At 44.3% G+C, this 21,024-nt stretch overlaps 1 protein-coding gene across 1 annotated transcript in view; it reads left to right on the forward strand.

The window, feature by feature from the left end:
- LOC147011787 (peripheral myelin protein 22-like) overlaps nt 1-21,024 on the forward strand; it is a 49,134-nt gene that overhangs the window by 12,383 nt on the left and 15,727 nt on the right. Inside the window, exons 2-4 of the mRNA XM_085856432.1 lie at nt 8,438-8,534; nt 11,060-11,144; nt 18,859-19,002. Of these exons, the coding sequence (XP_085712558.1) occupies nt 8,457-8,534; nt 11,060-11,144; nt 18,859-19,002 (307 nt within the window). The 5' untranslated portion in view covers nt 8,438-8,456. The remainder of the gene's footprint in view (nt 1-8,437; nt 8,535-11,059; nt 11,145-18,858; nt 19,003-21,024) is intronic.

Genomic DNA, 21,024 nt, shown 5'->3' on the forward strand with positions numbered 1-21,024 from the left:
TTTCTCTCTGCTTTGGACGCTGCCTGAGGAGTACATGACAGAGAGATTGGACAGGCCGCCATCTCGCCATTGTCCCTCATCGTAATCGCTCCTCTTCGCCATTCTTCATGTGCCGAGCCACACTTCATCTTGTGCTACATCATCCTGCAGCCACAACCAGCAAATGCCTGCACAAGTCCTTGCCTGGCCCCTTCATTGTGTGAATCTGGTATTTGTCAGCACCATTACCAGGTTAGGCCTTATTTATTTCTGCTGTATATAAGATTGAGTGTCCTTTTCGTTCCTATCTGTGTCCTTTGACCACCAGATCTGGACCACTTATTGAGCGTCTTGTCTATCCTTTTGTCCGAAAACTTTGTTTATAAGTGTTTTACCATTTTCCTGTCTTCCCGCGCAAACATCGCTAGCTTCGGCTTCACTTGGGTGCTCATTGGGGAAACGTAGTGCAGTAAACTTAAACACCCCTTCAGTCATTCGCAGGGGTCTAATACCCCTATGGCAGACGGCCCGTGTTAACGGATGCCATCCGGCATGACAATACGTTTTAAGAAGTGGAGGGAGGTGTGGGTTGTATTTCTTCCATCTGACATTATATCACTTACCTGCTTTCATATTTGCATGGTGAATTTTAACCTGCATCACTTTTACCAAGTTTTTGATTTTAATCACATAGGAAACAACCGACCATGTATTACCAAGCAGCATGAGCTAGAACACACAAACACACAAGATGCACCATTTCACAAGGCACAAACCACTATTTGTTACCTGTTAGAGTCTGACATCATCTCCCACACAATGTTAACCCACTTTATCACTATTAAATTTTTTGCAAGGAGTCAACCTTGGGTTTCTGATGCGAAGACCTTAGGATATGTGTTAAGTCGACATGGTTCCAAGGGAATGTTGGTTTGTTTATTAACATTTGGTACTGACTGTGCTTGCCGCTGGGTGGCTGTGTTCTTCTTCCTCCTTCTTGCTCCATGTGAATAAATTCCCCCTTTTTAATGAGAACTTGCGTAGTGATCGGGAGCGGGCTCCGTCGTGTTTTGTGAAATTGGCATATTCACCCATTAAATGGACAGATTGGGTTTGCGCTGAAACACATTGAAAGCAGATCTCTGACAGGTTAGCTTGGCCAATATTGTCGGCAGATTCGGCATGGCTGTGTTCTGAAATGCTGATTCGTGCCAAATTAACTTGGCGAATGTGGAGATATTTTCTTCCCATACCCATGGGCAGCGTGACCTTCATTGAATACTGTGTATGTGTGTGTGTGTGTGTGTGTGTGTGTGTGTGTGTGTGTGTGTGTGTGTGTGTGTGTGTGTGTGTGTACATATTTGTGTGTATATATGCACATTATATTGTTACGAATTTGGAAGTTTACTGCACACAACATTCAGGTCCCGATAGAACAGTTATATCGGTAAGTGTGTGTTTATAGTTAGGGGCCCATACCCGTGTTTAACGGGAATTACATTTGTGCGCTGTGGAGATTCGTTTACAACAAACCTCCTTCACTCCACTTCACACACCGACGCCATCGCCTACGTGCGTTCGGCCACATACGTGGGCGGAGATTTCCATCACCTCGGACCGGGACTCTGCCCAGGAAGGCAAGGGCGTGCCCCTTGTCCAATCACGCCACAGAAAGCGACTTTCACACGGCACGCCGGCCAATGGGATGAGATGGCCACAGAGAGCGACCTTCCCACAACACCCCGTCCAATGAGGGTGGAGAACGCCTCAGACGGCGATTTGCTCACCCCGGAGGAAAAAGGAATATAAGAAACGCCAGGCTGGGTAGTGGTGGTGGTAAAAGGGTCGAGGTGGTGGAGGTCATCATGGTGGTTAAAGGATCGAGGTGGTGGAGGTCGTCATGGTAAAAGAATCGAGGTGGTGGAGGTCATCGTGGTAAAAGGGTTGAGGTGGTGGAGGTCGTCATGGTGGTAAAAGGATTGAGGTGATGGAGGTCGTGGTGGTAAAAGCATCGAGGTGGTGGAGGTCGTGGTGGTAAAAGGATCGAGGTGGTGGAGGTCGTTGTGGTGGTAAAAGAATCGAGGTGGTGGAGGTCGTTGTGGTGGTAAAAGGGTCGAGGTGGTGGAGGTTGTCATGGTGGTAAGAGGGTCGTGGTCGTTGTGGTGGTGACCATCATCATCGTGTTGCGGATTTGAGTCCCGCCGAGCTGGATCATCGTCGCCTCTGATCTTCTCCTTGGTCTTGGTCGATTGGTGCGTGGCCGGTTGGAGAGCGTGGTTCCTGATGCTTGGAGCGGAATCGTGTTGCGGGTTTGAGTCCCGCCGAGCCGGATCATCGAAGACCACACGAGGTGGACAGTTCCAAGCACAGGCTCTGGTCTCCAGCTCACCTGTCCTCGAGCTGGAGGCCTTCAATAAAGACCCGACGGGTACATTTGTGTGTGTGTGTGTGTGTGTGTTTGTGTGTGTGTGTGTGTGTGTGTGAGCCCGTCTTTAAGTAGCAACTGTGCAAGTGCTTTTGCTTGTACATTGACTGCATTTTTTTATAGTCGGATAACTCTGCTCTTCTGTGTTCCCTCCCTGCCTATTGTAAATAAATATCCCTTTTGTTGAACGTAGCAGCTTGTTTCTGTGTTTCTATCATTGGTTTTCCGCGCTGCGAATGGGAACTAGGAGGCTTCATTGTTGCCGTAATCGTGCAATCGGCCCGGCAGGATTCTAGTACTCTCCGCTCGGGGTACGGCTCGGTAGCGGCCCGGATCGCGCAGATCCTGCCGAGAGTGAATTTCTCCGGTAGTTTGGACGACGTAGGTATTTAGGTAAATTGAAATTGGCAATCGACCCTATCCCACGCGGTCGACCTATTGGCGATCTTCGGTCCGATATGGGACCCGTCGGCTCCGGAGTTATCCGGGGTGACGACCTATAAATTCCGGGTGTTTGGTGGAGCCGACTCTACTGCTTCATCTAGCGGTCGTGCTCGCCACCGAAACTCGGCCCGACAACAATATATATACAGTATGGTCCAAAACGATGTGCAACTTTTTATTCAAGTGCAATATTTTTTATTATTGGTCGATTTTGTTTGTTTTTGTCAAATAATACACAGGGTTGGTTAAGTTTTTGTTTACTACAGTGAAAATACAAACAAAATAACGCTTGGCAAAATAAAAACACTCCTCAATTGACCTTGTGCACCGGCACATGCCCAGAAATGAATGGTCGCCTCAGGAATAAAATCTAACATGTGCCGAAGCTCATGGTCTATTGACCTGAGGAAGCTCACTCGGAAGCAGTTGAAATGTCACCTGAGACCAGGTCTGCTCTTGCTTATGATTGAAATTAGCAGAGAATCCCAAAGCTACACACTCCCTCAGCTGCCGGACCGGTTTCATCGCTTTTTGGTGAATCATCGGCGATAGCGCAGACAGCAATGTGTACCAATGAGGCTCCCAAGCATGGACCACGTGCAAATGTTAAAAGCAGTCAATGTGCAGTCGAAACAGCATAGTGCTTACCTTGTGTAGGTATTCTTTGGTTGCTTTATGCAGCTCCTTCGGCTGGAGGAGTGTGGGAGGGGTCAATTGTTTATATAATCCGAGCCACCTGGGTTAGTTGATTAGGTGAGAGCTAATTTGCTATTCCCTCCATTCACAGATGAGAGATGTGGGTGGGTCTTTCATGTTCATATGTGTGTGTGTGTGTATATATGTATATATATATATATATATATATATATATATATATATATATATATATATATATATATATATATATATTGTGTTTATAAAGCCCTTATGCAACTTTAAACTTCAATAACCTTGGATGTACACGTGATAGAAAATGTAAATGGTGTGTGAAAGCTTATTTCATAAAGTTTTTACATTATTCAATTCAAATTTCTAGGCTTCATTCTTCACCATTCTTCATAACACAGTACTTTAATCACCATAATCACCATTCTTCATAACACAGTACTTTAATCACCATAATCACCATTCTTCATAACACAGTACGTCGTTCAATATTTCAATCCAATTTTCCAACTCATTGATGACATTCTCCAGTTGCTGCTCAGTGTTTACAAAAGTTACGTTTGTGATCCTTATCCAATGTTCATTCAAATAATGTGGTTGTGATGGGTAAACAATAGTTTTGCGCATTGTGATGAGTAAAGCATGAGTCACATTTGCTCGACGGCGAGGATACGGCGGCCGTACTCCCCCCCCCTGAATTGAAAGAAACGTGCGGCGGCCGCAGAGTTTCTGAGGTGGCCTCAGGGTGGCCCTACACCGTATGGCTATCTTTTACAGGCCGTAGGGGTCTCTGTGGAATTAAAGCACGGAGTTATAACTTTTTTTAATTTCTAGGTTGGCCGTAGCAATTCGACAAACCATAGCCATGATGTAGATGTGTTCCACGTTGACCGTACGTAGGGCGTATGGTGGGCTTGCGTTATTCGTGTAGCTGCCGTAGGCTCTTATCAATGAAAAATGAATTTTGACAACCCGCCAAAAAATTTATGGCGGCTGCACGATTTCTACGTTCACCTTAGGGCCCCCCTGCGGTCGCCTTGCAGGCATCTTGGGGCTACCTTGCGTCTGCCTTGAAAATTCTATGGCCGCCGCAGCGACGCCCTAAGGTCACCGTGCGACATCAAATCAAAGACCATATGGCACCCCCACGTTTTCGGTCTCCACAATTTCTAAATAGCCCGTGCGGCTACCTGAAAAATAAAAACATATGTGACTGCTACATTGTGTGACCGTGGAAATACTGCGGCCGCCCTATAATTGCTAGTGGCCGTAGATTTTTTTTTAGACCCTACGGCCGCCGAGCCAAATGTGTTTTTAGCATAAACAACATAGCACCATAAAAGGTAGTGCATTGGGGACGGGACAGTTGAACGAGGTGTCCAAGCAATTGGTCTACGTTTATTGATTCACTTGGCTGGGAATAAGTTAAAGATCCCACTTTGTCTTTTGCGAATGTAAAGGCCCGGTCACACCTTGACGTTTTAGCCAACGTATGCCGATTTTTGAATTTTTTTTCTAAAACGCTGGCACACGTTGAATACGTTATGGGTAAGTTTTGATAACATTGAGAGCACGCTGAAAAACACTGCCATACGTCGATGTACGCTGGCTTTAAACGTTGTACTTTTCGGTTGTCCTCAAATTTTTTCATGCTAGAAATTTCACGACGTATGCCGGCGTATGACTCACACGTTCCGCTAAGCTGGCCACAAGTTGTATGCACGGTCTGCGATCGTTGACAAACGTCAACACATGCTACTTGTAAGTTAATCATAAGTTGAGACACGCCGAGGTAATGTTTAGCATGCCCGAAACTTATTTCTAACCTATGATTAACGTGTTGTTGGCACATTACGTGATCATTGCCACACGTCGACAGACGTTACTTTTAAGTTACTCATAGGCTGAAAGACGTCGGCATAATGGATCGTCCTTGCGTCAGCGTCCACGGCCAGGACACTTATTTGCAGCATTCTTCAAACTTTTCTTCGGCATGACGAGGATGTTCACACTTCGATGTCTAGCTTGGCTATGATTCCAATTGTCCATCGGCAGCGTCTATTTAAAATAGTCGAGTTTGAACGTTTTAACACGTTCAGAAGAAACGCTTCAAATTTCCAAACCCCAGCGTCAAAAAACAAAGGCGAGTGACAGCAATTTAAATCGTTCATTGTAAACAATGAAACTAGCTGAGTGGTACCGTTTAAAAGTCGTTGAGTGTAAAAAAAATCCAATTGTTGAGCGCAAGCGTCTACTTTCAATAGTGGAGATGCAGCCATTTAAATCGTTGAGTTTATCATTTAAATCGTTAAACACAATGACGATCCATCATAACCCACACCCTCCCCCTCACACTCACCTACTACTGGCAACATGAACAAACTACTACTAATACTAATACTGATACTGTTACTGCTGACATGGACATCGACTCAAAAAGGACTCGAAAACACTGTTGGGTTCCTCTTTTATGAGCAGCATTTTTATATACCAATTCCCAAAACCGCTGGGAACACGTCTTTATATGGCAGTTGTAAGTTAGAAACACGTTAATTTATTTTTTTTTGTCGACCGGAAGACGTCATTGGAATACGTCTACATACGTCGATGTGTGTTGGGACTACGTAAAGAATTGGTTCAAAGCACGTCAAACATAAGTTAGAAATAAGTTTCGCGTAAAAAAGACATTACCGCGACGTGTTTTGACTTATGAGTAGCTTATAAGTAGCCTTTGTGGACATGTGTAAGCGTCCACATATCGTGTGTAAAACTTATCCCCATCGCATGCGAACGTGTGTCATACGCCGAGTACGTCGTAAAATTTTGAACATGTTTAAAATTTCTTGACGTACTCTACTTACTACGATGTATGATAGCGTACTTTAGCATTCTACTCACGTATACCAAACTTACTCATACCGTATTTGACGTGCCCCAACGTTTTAGACACATTTTTCTTAGGTCGGCATACGCTGGCAACATCGCCAAGGTGTGACCGCGATGCCGCGATGTTGACACTTCCATTTCTACGGCACTTATGATTCGAATCGTTGTGCGTCAGCCTTTTAATAGGCTACGTCACGACATCGTCGGCGATGCGTGCAACGCGCTATGCCTAAGTTAGACTATCGTTGGGCATCGGTTGTGTAGGCGGACAACAGGTTCAGCATTCGTTGGTATAAGTTATCTATAACACAACGAAACGTTCTGTGTCCGTTACTAATGCGTTATACATAAGACCAAGTCGCTATGAATACGTCCGAATCTTTTAAAAAAAAACATCAAAAGTTCAACGTAAGCCAGCGTTTTAGATACATTTTAATACGTTGCCATCGCTGGCTAAAACGTCAAGGTGTGACCGGGCCTTTAGACGAGCTGTTGCCGGCACCCCAAACAAATTACAAATTCCTGCCAGAACCGACAGGCGGCACTGCCCCAGCGGTTCTCCCAGCAAGGATGCAAATCAACAGTCATGTGCTGCATACTAAGTGTAATGAATGAACACCCTGATATTGAAAAGTAATAAAAACATATACTTTGTAACTCTCGGAGTATTGTGAGTCTCTCATTCTGAGAACATTTTTGATGCAGCTTGCATGTTTAATGGTCATATACAAATTGTGTACACTGGGCGAGAGGAGGAATTGTTACATACTCAAATTGACGTCCAATTACATAGCCAGGTATGTATTGTCCTGAATTATCTGTTGATACTCTGAGGCTTGTACACCACTCCTATAACGGATCTGTTCATAAACAGTTTGATAATTCGGTTGTTTGTGACAATTCCCAGATTGTTGAATTTGGTGCAAATTGGGAATGTTGTTTTTCTACTGTCGCGCGTTCCGGCTGAACGGGCTACAATAGTCCATCTTGTAATTTCTGTTGCCCACTTTTAACCCCATCCTGTCATTTTGTGACATGGGTGAAAAACCTTATATTAAGAATCTTTTTCGGTGGTTAAGTGAGTTTTAAGCACTCGGATTCCACGTTCAGTCCGACCACACTCATCCCAAGAGTTCCACCAAAGCACGTGATGCGTTCCAAGTTCTTAGCTTTTCGAGCATACCATCTCGAATCGTGTCTTACCCAAAAATATAACCTTCAGTGTTCTGAAATGAGCTTCGTTTTGAACGTCATTGTGTCTTGGTCACAATCACCATCTTCCGTGAGCCGCGTCGGATTGCAGAAAGGTATCCTTTTCATGCTAGCTTGCAAGCACCCAGCCAAACTGCCTTGAGGTTAATTAGCAACAGAATTGTGAATGACTTTACTTCTGACATCACAAAAAGTCAACACTAAAGCCTTCTGTATCTTGTGATTTAATCCTGCAGCCTGACGATTTTTAATTGGATTTCACGTGCAAAGTTGCAAAGAACAATTGCAATAATAATCTCACAGCTGTGACTTCTGATGACCTCATTTGACCTTAATCAGACATCACACGTCCTCTGTCTGTGATGTCGTGAGAGAGTTGCATTGTTGTGTATGAAGGGATGTCATTTGTCCTGTCGCCATTGATGTTTGATCCTCACTTTGCCAAATTGAGCAAAACGGCCATTCTGGTGCCATGCCGGTTGAAACAGACGTGTGATGTCCATGGGGTGGGATATAAAGCCGGCTGTTCTGTTTGCAGTCGTGTGCATGTAAAAAAAAACTATATATATATATATATATATATATATATATATATATATATATCCCTTCGCAGAAATTGCACTTTTGACCGGTAACTTATTCGAGTAAATAAATATTGGGAACATTATACCTTGAAATGTGACACCGATTTGGTGATGAGGCCATGATTGGCCAAATGGATTATTCTTGGAGTTTTCTCTTGTTTAGTTTAAAAGACTCTTTTATCCCTAACAAAATAACTTCTAATGTTTCTGGTGTCTGAACCTAATGAACAATGTCATGCAGGTGAAGCTACTGAGTCACCATGTTTCCACTTCTTATCTTCATCTTCATTCTGCACATTCTCAACATCACCCTGATGTGCATTGGTACCATCGATAGCGTGAGTTGCACTGTGATGATGGCACCTTGTCACTGCAAGGGAGCTATAAATATGACAATATTAATAATAATAATAACAATAATAATAAATCTTACAATATAAATGATAAAAATATGTTTAATGATGATTAATCGTTGCATTATTAATAATGTAAATGATACAAATGCTCCGATTCAGAAGGAAAACATGATTATATAGTGTAATAAAGATAATATTTGAATGATGACATCATAAAAATATAATAGATTGGGAGAACGTAAATGGCAGTGATGATCCCAATATGAAATGTAATTAAATTTTTAGTTGTCCTTGTCTTGGTGAGATCGTATAATGATTACATAGGGAATGTTTTTAACTCATGAGTAACTAGAAAGGCACTCGGTGGAGCACATACCTCCACCAGTCTGATTAGTTTACGTTTTGTATTCCACTGGAAGGACAGATTTGGATTCAGACCTGAACTAAAATTTAAAATTCTTGTTCTTGTCACTGAACCAACTCATCCACCAAGTTTTGTCCGAATCCAACAATAACTTTTTGAGATTTTGTGCAGTACTGAATATCGTTTTTGCCCTATCACTCAGTGGTGAAGACAACAGGCATTTTTAAGGCCATTTTCCCTGATCGAGCAGGGGGTTAGCCTTGCGGCTCCATGACTATCTTCTCCACTTTGCCATATTATCTGTATCTCCCCTTGTTAACCTCCTTACACGCATTTCTTCTTCCACCACCTTTAGCCAAGTCTTTCTCGGTCTTCCTCGTCCTCTACTTCCATCACTCTTCTTACCCAGTCACTTTCATCCTTCCTCAACACATGACCCAACCATCTCAACCTCTTTCTCTTCACAACATTCACCACAGGCTCTATTCTCATCATCTTCCGCAATTCATCATTTGTCTTCCTCTCTCTCAACGATATTCTGCACATCCACCCAACATTTCACATTTCCACCCTTTCCAGCCTTTGTTGCTGCTCCACAATCATTACTCCTGTCTCGCTCCCATAAATTATAGCACTTCTCACACATGTAGCGTACACCTTTCCTTTCAACTTCAATGACACTCCCCTTCTCATCAGCACGCCACTCAATTCCTGAAACTTCTTTCATGCACATCTCACTCGAACAACTGTCACCGAGTATGATCCACCTTCTCCATTCAGTATGTCTCTTAGGTAGCAAAATGTTTTCACACCTTCCAACTTCATACTGTCTCCAAGAACCAACTCAACGCTTCGACCATCTACAACTCCCTCTATGCACACCATACACATGAATGTAGCTGCCGCACTGGTTAATGACCCTCTCACCCCACTACATTTTCGATGAACCCACTCAGCGCACATTTTACACTGAATGGAGTTCACTCCGACACCCTTCCTGCACACAGCACACGGCCACTTCCCAGTCCTTTCCACCTCACCTCATGTTTCACCACTTACCATCACCTTCGTCTTTCCTATATTCACCTTCAAACCTTTTGCCTCATGACATATCTTCCACTTTTTCGTCTTCTCCTTCAGTCCATCCCTATTCTCCACAATCAACACCAACTCATCTGCATAAACAACTCTCATGGTAAACCCTCCTTTGCACTCCGAGCCAGCACCTCCATCACAACTACAAATAGTAGTGGACTTAGTATCGACCCCCCGATGCACTCCCAGTTTCACCTCAAACTCACCACTGTTCCCATCCTTCATCCTTACAGCTGTGCGCACTCTCTCATACATTGCCATCACTACTCTGATCAACCATTCCTCCACTCCTAACTTCCTCAATGCCCATGTCATAACTTCACGTGGAACCCTATCAAATGCTTTCTCCAAATCAACAAACCCAAGAAACAACTTTTTCCTCTTCTCCATGTACTTTTCCTGCAACTGCCTTACAATAAAAATCGCATCTGTCGTTCCTCTTCCTGGCATAAATCCAAACTGCATTTCATCAATCTTCACTTTCTTCCTTATCCTCTTCTCCAACACCCTTTCCAATACCTTCATTCCATGCTCTAGCAACTTTATAGCTCTATATGAGCCACAGTTCAGTGGGTCACCTTTCCCCTTGTACAAAGCGACGAGGGTACTCGGTTCCCAACCACTGGAATTCGGCCTTCTTTCGCTACCAGATTACAAATCTCTGTCATTCTCTTCACTCCCCAACTTCCAGCTGCCTTCAACATATCTCCCACAACTCCCGTCGGCCCTCCTGCTTTTCTACTCTTCAAAAGCTTTTTTTTTTTTTTTTTTTTGTGTGTTGACTTTTTTAAAAATTCGGTCAGACTAAAGTAAAACTGTTATATAAACAAAATAAAATATATCCTGAAAGTATTTACTCGTGAGAACTGTGTGTAGCATAAGCACTGAGCGTCGGCAGGGTTTCAGATAAACGTTTAACCGTTTTGGTCTTAATAACACGGTCATACCTTTAGTGTGAATAATACGAACGGTTTAATGCTCATGATAATAAATAAACAAATATTCCCTTTGACAGCACCATTAACTGTTGTTTTATTTGTGGTTGCAGTCGTGGTGGGTCGGTGAGTCATCCTCGACTGACCTTTGGTGGTGGTACAACAATGGTTCAGTCTCCAAGCCGATTGGAGATAGCGGTAAGATCCCACTCCCCCTCCCTTCCCGCATATATGCTTGTTCTAAAAGTTAAAGAATCACAAGTATGTTACACTAAGGGTGTTAGGAAACCTGCTCGATCGAAACCTGTGTACCATCCTTCCTGTTCCGAAAGGGGGGGACTATGCGGACACATTCGGTTTCGAAGGTGGTCCATTAAAAACCTCATTTGTCACTCATCCAATTGTCGGGTTTAAATATTGGATGTAAATCATCAAAGTAATATTTTATTTAAAGAGAAGGTGGGGGTGAGTGGTGGAGGGGATTGTTGTTTGTTAATTCATTATATATTTTTTATTAATCAGTGGTGGTTCTTTCATATTAAAGGTGTCCGAATGTCGAATCAACTTGAAAATCCCATATGACGGACCATAAAAGAAGCAACGATGAGCGTTTCTCTTATAGGAGTTCTGTGGCCTAATTATATTTTCATCAATTTAATCCGATTCTGCCAAATTGAATAAAACAGTTTGGAAGTTATTTGACATGACTCTGCCCCCGTGCCAACAACAATCGCCTCTTTGAAAGGGTTGTGGTTGATGACGTCACTGGTGTCCGAATCCTGAACTCATTTCTCCCCTTATTCCCAAGGCACCAATTACGTCATGAACGCCAGACATACAATATTGGAAATAATTATGCAAACGGAGGGAAAACGGGTATGAAATATAATTATCACGTGATCGAATCACATCTCATGTGTGAAAAATTGAAATGCTCCATAGTACAATCACTTGTTGGTAGCGTACGTACATCGTGATGGATTGTCATACAAGCAATCAGAGAGGGCCACACCTCCACAACTATAAACGTGTTGGTGGCGACGTCATTGTATTTGGTGAATGCTGTGGTTCCTGGGAAGGAAATACTGTTGTGGGGCCGGGTCTCGGTGGCGAGCACGACCGCAAGGGGGAGCAGTAGTATCGGCTCCACCGAACACCCGGAATTTAGGTCGTGACCCTCGGATAAGTCTGAAGGTACGGGTCCCTTACAGGACCATGAATCGCCAATAATTCGACTTCATGGAGTAGGGTTATTGCCAACTTAAATATACTGAAGTACCCACGCGGCAAAGCAACCAGGGAATTCACACCCTCGGCAGGCCTCGAGCGGAACAAGCCGTTACCGTGCTCGAACCGTGTGTAACCTGAGCGGATGGTTACCGAGGCCCGTCGGTCCAAATGTGCAACTACGGCAATGGCCTTCCGAATCCCAAATACACACCGTGCCAGACCAATGGCAGAAATGACAAAGAACGAGCTGGTACATTCAACAAGAGGGGAATTTATTAACAACAATAATTGGGGAACGAGGGGAGCACGTAAGGGCAGAGTTATCTGATTAAGCAATGCAAATAATGTACATCAAAAGCACTTAACAATTCTACTTAAAGACGGGCCCACACTCAGACACACACCCAAAGAAATGGACCCGTCGGGTCTTTATTGCCCCCTTCAACTCGGAGGGAAGACGAGCTGAGGGGAGAGAATGTGCTGGCTACCTGGCAGCGTTCGCACGGCTCGACGTCCACACCTTCCCTGAGCTCCATTCGCCAAAAGCATGGATCAGGGCAGCTGAACCCAGAGGAGGTGAGACGAGGTGGTCTCCTGTGATGAGATGGTCGATCGCTCGCTGGAATACGCCAGACGAGACACCTCCGATGCGCGGAATGCAGTCAGCCGCAGACCCAGACAGAAGCGCTCTGGTCCAGACGAGACGTAATTATCAATCCTTTCTTCCGTCCTTCGGGGCGCGGTCCGCTCCCCCGTGGCCTGCTCCCATTGGGTGGACGGCGTGTCGCTGCTCCGCCTTCTTGCCAAGGACCGCCCCGGCTCTGGTCTGCTCATCGCCCATTGGGTGAAAAATGACGCATACCCTTATTTGGCGTGCAGCCAGAGCAAAACGCTTCGTGACCATATTTGGAATGGAATTCCGCCCACGCACACGCCGCATGCCGGCGAGCGCACGAAAAATTCCGCGAGCAGAGTGTTGTTGTTGGGGTAAAAATCCTATCTATAAAATAACTTCGTAGCGCACGTACACTTAATTACCCACTAAACAAGGGACGGGACCCTACCTTGAAACACATACTTACCGATATAACTGATCTATATGACCTGGCTGATGAGTGTGCAGTAAGCTTCCAAATTCGTAACAATACCGCGTGACACACAAATAAAAAAATCAAACTCTTCGCTAATGAATGGCAGATTGCAGCCCAAATTCATGGAGCGAGGGCTCCATGGAAGACCGAGGAGGATTGATATGTGAAACTGGTACCGTTCACAATATAAGCGGTCGCAGAAGAAAGCCCAAACTCTCCAAAGTGATGTTTGGTACCTCAGGGTATGTTCTCTATGTGATAGACGATGGTCCAGGAGAGATATCGTGAATGACTTAGCTGAAAGTGTGGGTGGTGATGTTAGTTCAAGAACAATAAGAGGCATGTTCGTGTAAACTGGAGTTTGTTGATGTGTGCCACCACATAAAGTCACCATCACCAGCTAAGACTGATATTTTTTTAAGCTTGTCATGTGATACTTTATTGCCAGGAGCCATAGTATTAACCACACCTGCAATGATATCACCTCCTATACTCTTGTAGTCCTTCTACAGGTGTGGCCCTTTCTGATTGCTTGCATGACGACCAATCACAGTGCACCGTATCAACACGTGACGACTATGGTCGATGAGCTTTTTCATTTTTACACGACATGCGATTCCATAACGTGCCATTTATATTTTATACACAGTTTTTCCTCTGCTTGTATAATTATTTCCAATACTGAAGGTATTTAGTTTACAACTGATTGTGATGAAAGAAGTTTGGTTTGATGAAATAATGTGAGATGTGCAGATTTCAGCACAGAAAAGTGATTATAAAATCACTGATTCCACCTTTAAGATGGATTTTTTTTTTGTTGCTTACAAAAACATGGAGGTTAAATGGGACAACACACTTTACACATTTACTATCTCTACTCCAAAATTATCACACAAAATACTTCCTCTCCACTACACCCATCACACTACATACTTCCACTGCACCACATTTTTTTTTGTATACCTTGTCGAGGCTCGTGTGAGAGCGAACACACAACGCACAGCAACGGGAGCATGAGACAAGAGGGGAGGGAGTGGGAAGGACAAAACAGTGGGGAACAGAGACATTTGGAGGTCTGTGGAAGGGAGAGGGATGGGATGGGGAACATGGGGAATAGAAGATGGACATTACGGGGACTTTCAGGAAGGAAAGCAGGGAATTTGAAGGAGGTGGGCTTGGGTGGATTATCGGGGGTAGAAAAGATCGAGGATTTGGATGGGGGATGATAAAAGGTGGTGGTGAACAGCTGTTTTGAAGGCCTGGAGGGAAGAATGGGAATGAATAGAGTGAGGGAGTTTATTCCAAAGGCGGGAAAAAAGAGGAATGAAAGAGTGAAGGTGAGCAGTGATTCGTGATTTTGGTAGTTTTATCAGAAGGGGGTTGTTGGCGGAACTTGAGCGCCCTGCGGAAATGTGGTGGGGACAAATCACAGAGAGAGCAGGGGGGCAAGGCTGGAGAGGAGACTGTAGAAGACAGAAAGACCACCGACCAACCTGTGGCGAGAGAGTGAGAGGCCCAAAGACTCAGCCTCATTGCGGGAGATGCCAATGATCCTAAATGCCTTTGTTTCTACAGCGTGAAGCCGAGAAAGGTGGGAGGCAGGAGCACCAGCCCAGAGCGGAGAGCAGTACTCCATCAGGCTGCGGACAAAAGCTTTGTAAGTGGTCAGGAGCTCAGGTGGGCCAAGGAAGGACCTTGCACAATGGAGGATTCCCAGTCGGCGACTGGCTTTGGAGGCGAGGTTGGAAATGTGGCTTTCCCAGGAAAGGTCATGGCAGATAGTGAGACCCAGAAGCTTGAAAGAAAGGACTTCTTCCAGAGGATTGTTGAGAAAGTGGATGGGGGGTTTTCTAAACGGTCCTTTCGAAGAGACATAGTGAGAGTGTGAGATTTGTCTGGATTGAAAGACATGTTCCACGTGTTGGACCAGTTTGTGATTTTATCCAGATCTGCAGTGAGCGAAGAAGCTGCTGCATGCCGGTCTGAAGGATGACCGATGGTACGGCAGAGGGTGGAGTCATCAGCAAAGAGATATAGGAGATTTTCCAGAGAGTCAGAGAGATCATTGATGAAAACCAGAAAAAGAACAGGGCCCAGAACGCTACCTTGAGGAACTCCAGCCTGGACAGGAAGAGGGGATGAAAGAACTCCATTTGGGGCCACACGTTGACTGCGACAGGAGAGTAAGTCTGCGAGCCATGAGTGGAGATGGCCTTGGATACCATAGGAAGAGAGTTTGGTGAGCAGGGCAGGGTGCCAGACTGTGACAAAAGCACGTGATATGTCCAGGGATACGGCTCAGATTTCCTGTCTGGCATTGAGGGCCTCCATCCATTGTTAGGAGAGCAGAAGCAGCATATCCAGGGTAGAGTGACCTGGTCTGAAACCAAATTGATGATCGGAAATCAAGCCATTGAAGAAGAGGAAGGATTTCATGTCTGAAGCGATGATGGATTCCATAACCTTGCTGATGATTGGGAGAAGGCTGATTGGTCTGTAGTTGCAGGGATCTGTTTTTGCACCTTTTTTGTTCAGGGCAGTGGTGTTTGCTGAATTCCAAGCAGATGGCAGATGGCCTTGAGCAAATGAGAGGGTGAATAGAACAGAGAGAGAGAGGGTGAGCAAGAGCAGAAGAGCAGGCTTTGAGGACACGTGGGCTGATGCCGTCTGGACCGGTTGCAGAATCTGAGTCTAGGTTTGACAGCAAGCTCTCCACCTTGCCAGGAGAAAAGGACACAGAGTCCAAGGACAGTTAGGTTTGACTGGGTTAGGTGGGTAGAGAAAATGATGGGTTTTGGACACAAGATTTAGCTGCAAACACCGAGTTTAGGCATTCAGCTTTTTCACGTGCGGTATCAGTAGGGCTGCCATTTGAGATAAGGGAGGGGATGGAGGGGGAACATCCACCAGAAACAGATTTGATTAGACGCCACCAGAATTTTGAGGAGGGAGAGAGGTTTGATGGTTCAGACTTGAGATGAGAAAGATGTTGTTTTCTGGCTCTCCTGAGGGTAGATAAACGCTTGTTCCGAGCTTTATGGAAGGATCTGAGATTGCCCTCAGTTGGGTTTGCTTTCCATGAGGCAAAGGCAAGTTGTTTCAGGACAACTGCCTCACCACAAGCTTCAGTGAACCAAGGGCGGGAGGAAGGGTAGGACAACTGAAGACCAGAGGGGATAAATCTGTGCATGAGGGAGAGCAAGTTTCTTTGAAAGAATTCCCAGGATGAGTTGATGTTTGAGAAAGTAGAGTTAGGAGACCAGTCTATAAGTTTGGCTGCTTGGAGACCCTGCCAGTCGGCTTGAGTGAAATTCCAGACTTGATGGCGGTGAGGTGGCTCTCTGATAATAGCCAGAGAGATGTCCACTTTGACAAGGATGTGGTCAGAAGAACCGATTGGAGCGGAGCAAGAGCAGCAGATATTGTCAGGGAAATTTGTCAAAATCAGATCCAGAAGAGGTGGAGTACCATTGGTTGAGATCCGGGTCGGAATGTTGACCGATTGAGTCAGTCCCAATGAGTTGCAGAACGCTTTTGCTGAGGTTCCATGACGGGTGAGAGAGGTACCCACACCTAGCCAACTGGCATGATGACAATTGAAGTCGCCACATATGAGGAAGAGAGACTTTGGATGAGAAGATAGAAGTTGGTCCATTTTTTCAGATAGCGAGATGTAGATGGAGTCATCACTGTTAGGTGGACGGTACAGTACACATATAAACATGAGGTGGGAGTGGAGGGGAAGCCGTAGCCAGAGGTATTCCTGGGGGTGTGGGGGAGTGAGGGCAGTGCATGGAGAGTGAGGAATAGAGTCGTTGATGAAGAGAGCAACTCCTTCACCAGGACGGGGCTCAGTTCTGTCATACCGGAGGAGGGAGTAACCAGGGAGAGATACTTGGGAGTCAGACACGTCTTGGGGGAGGAAGGTTTCTGTTAGGCAGATTATGTCTGATTTGTCAGTGGCAACCTGTATGGAAAGATCTGAAAGGTTTGAGCGAAGGCCCTGCATATTTGAGGTCCATACTTTTAATGAAGAGGTAGGGGAGGAGGCTTTGGGTGCAGGGGGTGGGGGGGGAGGGATGGGTAGGACAAGGGACGGGGGGGGGGGGGTAGGGAGTGTTGTTGAAAGAGTGTGGGGGATTGCAGAATAGCTAGGGGAGGGGGCCGAATGAGGAGGAGAAAAGGCTCTGTGGTGCTGGGGGAGAGGGGGGACAAGAGAGGGGGAAGAAGGTAGTTGAGGACTTGAGGAGGTGGAGTGAAGAGATGGAGGTAAGAGCGCAGTGGAAGGAGGCAGCTTTGGGGATGGGAGGGGGGGGCAACTTTGGGAAGGATGAGTGAGGGCGATGAATGGTGGGAGAAAGGTAAGGGGGGAGTTTTTGAGAGAGGTGAGAGGGAGGCTTGGAGGGAGAAGAGTGGGATGGTTGCTTTGAGAATGAGGGGTGAGAGAGGTGAGTTGGCACTGAAGTTGGAAAAAAAGAATGGTTGATGGAAAGTGAACATTCATAGCAAACTGGGATTTTAAAAAGTTTTAGGTCAGAGATGTGATTTCACACAATTCTTGATGGATGCAATAAAGGCGAATTCAGAGAATGGAGAGAAGAAACGCTGTAACAGTTGGATTTTTTACGCAAGGTATGAAGGAGAGGTCGAATTGAGAACAGTCTGTTTAAATAGCAGAAGAGTAGTGCGTTATGATACAGTAAAGAGAACCACATGTGTGGAAGAGGAAGATGAAGCATTATAAGAGATCGTTTTTGTTATTATTATTAATGTTTGAGAGAGTTTTCAACAGATTCGGTCATGGAAGTGTTGTAGATAAAATAGAGGAAGAAGAAGAGGAGGAAGAAGAAGAGGAGATGAAGAAGAAGAAGAAGAAGAGGAGAAAGGTAGTGTTTTTCTTTTGTTCTTTTTTTTGTTCGATAAGAAATAGAGTGATTAGTTGCGATGGGGGACGTTAAGAAAGTGGGAAAGATAGAAATTGAAGATAATTGGGGAGAAAAAACAAATAAACACGATCATACACCAAGAGGAATATAGGGTCGGCCTCAAGCCTCAAGGATAGGCTTCAAGCACCCAGTAAGACAAGTTCGACGAAATCTTACAAAATACCACGATTTTTGAAACAAAACCGAACTAGGAACACACAGTAACATGTAGGTGAGAAAATAAACAGTTAAAACGGGACAGATAACGACCGGAAACTTAACTTTGAGATCGTCAGCAGGGAGCCCCCAAGGAGACCTGCGAATGCTCCAAACCCAGAACCGGAAGTCTCCAACATTCATCACACTACATACTTCCTCTCCATTACACCCTTCCTCTACACAACATCCTCTCCATCACATCCATCACACTACATACTTCCTCTACACCACATCCATCACACCTTTCCTCCACACCATGTTCATCACACTACATACTTCCTTAGCAACGTACAGTATACTCAGAGGAATAATGTCATTAAGGTGATTGTTGTATTTCTGTTTCCCATATATCCGATCAGTCAAACTGATCCATTTTTTGTTTTTTCATTCGGACGATGCCTTGTGATAGAACTCTGATCCTTTACGGTCATGTCTCATTGTTCCAAGATGATTGGCTCCAGGCCGTCCGGGCCCTCATGGTGCTTGCGGTCATATTTGCCTGCCTTGGACTTGGACTCTTTGTGTACCAGCTGTATCAACTTGAGAAAGGTGGACGCTTCATCATCACTGGAGTTTTTACACTTCTTGCAAGTATGTACTCCGCCTCTCAGCCCATCGCTGACATCATCTCATTGACATTTATGTGCACGCTGAGAGGCAGAGCAAACAAAATGCACCATTAGGAAAACGGCCAAGCTGCACCTTGCATGCGGCAAAGTCAGGTGTGTTATTGGACATCAGACATCCATCAGAATATGTGACATCAGACATCTTCAATTCTCTACAACGAAGCCAAGATAGAATATGTTTCTGTGACATCAGACATCCATCAGAATATGTATTTATATTGGATTCGCTATATATGCTAGATATCCCTTATTATCGGTGTGTGTGTGTGTGTGTGTGTGTGTGTGTGTGTGTGTGTGTGTGTGTGTGTGTGTGTGTGTGTGTGTGTGTGTGTGTGTGTGTGTGTCTGCAACGCGAGGCTCCACAGCACGAACCAGCGAACCGATTTCAATGAAACTTTGCCAACAGGTGCCATATGATCTGGGAAGGTGCGCGTTTGAATTTCGTTGCCTAACAACCACCTGTTGCTGTGTGGCGGCCGAAAAACCCCGTACAGTATTTTCAATACTTGTCCTTCAGTTTTGAATGTAGAGAAACGAGACTTCGGAATTAAACACTTTGAGATATTTAGAAAATTTTACTCGAGCCAATTTTTGATTGAGGTTTTATTTTTCAAATGGAAGTCCTTCAAAAATAGGGTGTCTATTTACCGTCATTTTTTATGAGGAGTGCAAGGTGGCAAAATACGCAATAGGAAAAATCTTTCCAGGCAGAGGAACAATTGTATGTGAACCAATACGTCTTGGCAATGAATCTTCGTCGGTGGATCAGTCAGAATGAAAAGCATAGTATCCAGCGCTTCGATCCCAGCGAATCCCTCGTCGCCTACACAAATATATATAAATATATATATATATATATATATATATATATATATATATATATATATATACATATATTTCTATACATATATATATATATATATATATATATATATATATATATATATATATATATATATATATATATATATATATATATATATATATATATATATATATATATATATATATATATATATATATATATATATATATATATACAAAAACATGTATATGTATATATACTTCCACACACACAGGGCGTCCTCAACTCTTAATTAAATTGCTCATAAGTCGGAACTCAATTTCCCATCGACTCTGTGTTATCAATGGTGGTTCAATTCTCTACAACGAAGCCAAGAAAGCCTATTTAACACATAATTAAGCGGAAATATTGTACATTATCAATAAATAAGAGTAAATCCATCCGGGTGGTGATCCATCCAGGACTATATTCCTTGCCGATGAACCTGTCTCGGCAACCCTTCATGGCATGAAAGGAATGATATTATATTATGATTAATAATACTCCTTCAATCCCTCTGAATTGTAATAAAATTATTGTCTTGTCCTTGATAATTGTTTCGATTGTTGAACCATTGAGGTCCAACGAACACCCGATTTGGGAGCGAGTTTCACCTTTATCAGAACATTTTATAACATCCAGTGTCGTCTACAATGTCGGTTATGAATTCGTTCATTGCAGGAATATCACTGCATCGTTGGTCACTCATGATTACGGTTCATTGTCACTAAAACGGAAAAATACGTGGCAGTATGAATGCAAAAATGTGCGTAAAGGAAATAGCTGTGAACAGTGGAGTACACACCACTCAAACTGGACAGTACAGGACATGACCACACACCACCCAAACTGAACAGTACGGGATACGACCACACACCACTCAAACTGAACAGTACGGGATACGACCGCACACCACTCAAACTGGACAGTACGGGATACGACCACACATCACTCAAACTGAACAGTACAGGACACGACCGCACACCACTCAAACTGGACAGTACGGGATACGACCACACATCACTCAAACTGAACAGTACAGGACATGACCACACACCACTCAAACTGAACAGTACGGGATACGACCACACATCACTCAAACTGAACAGTACAGGACACGACCGCACACCACTCAAACTG

The sequence above is a fragment of the Eptatretus burgeri genome, chromosome 15, assembly GCF_056783735.1.
Source record: "Eptatretus burgeri isolate ZD-2024b chromosome 15, Ebu_testis_v1, whole genome shotgun sequence".
Classification (NCBI taxonomy): Eukaryota; Metazoa; Chordata; class Myxini; order Myxiniformes; family Myxinidae; genus Eptatretus; species Eptatretus burgeri.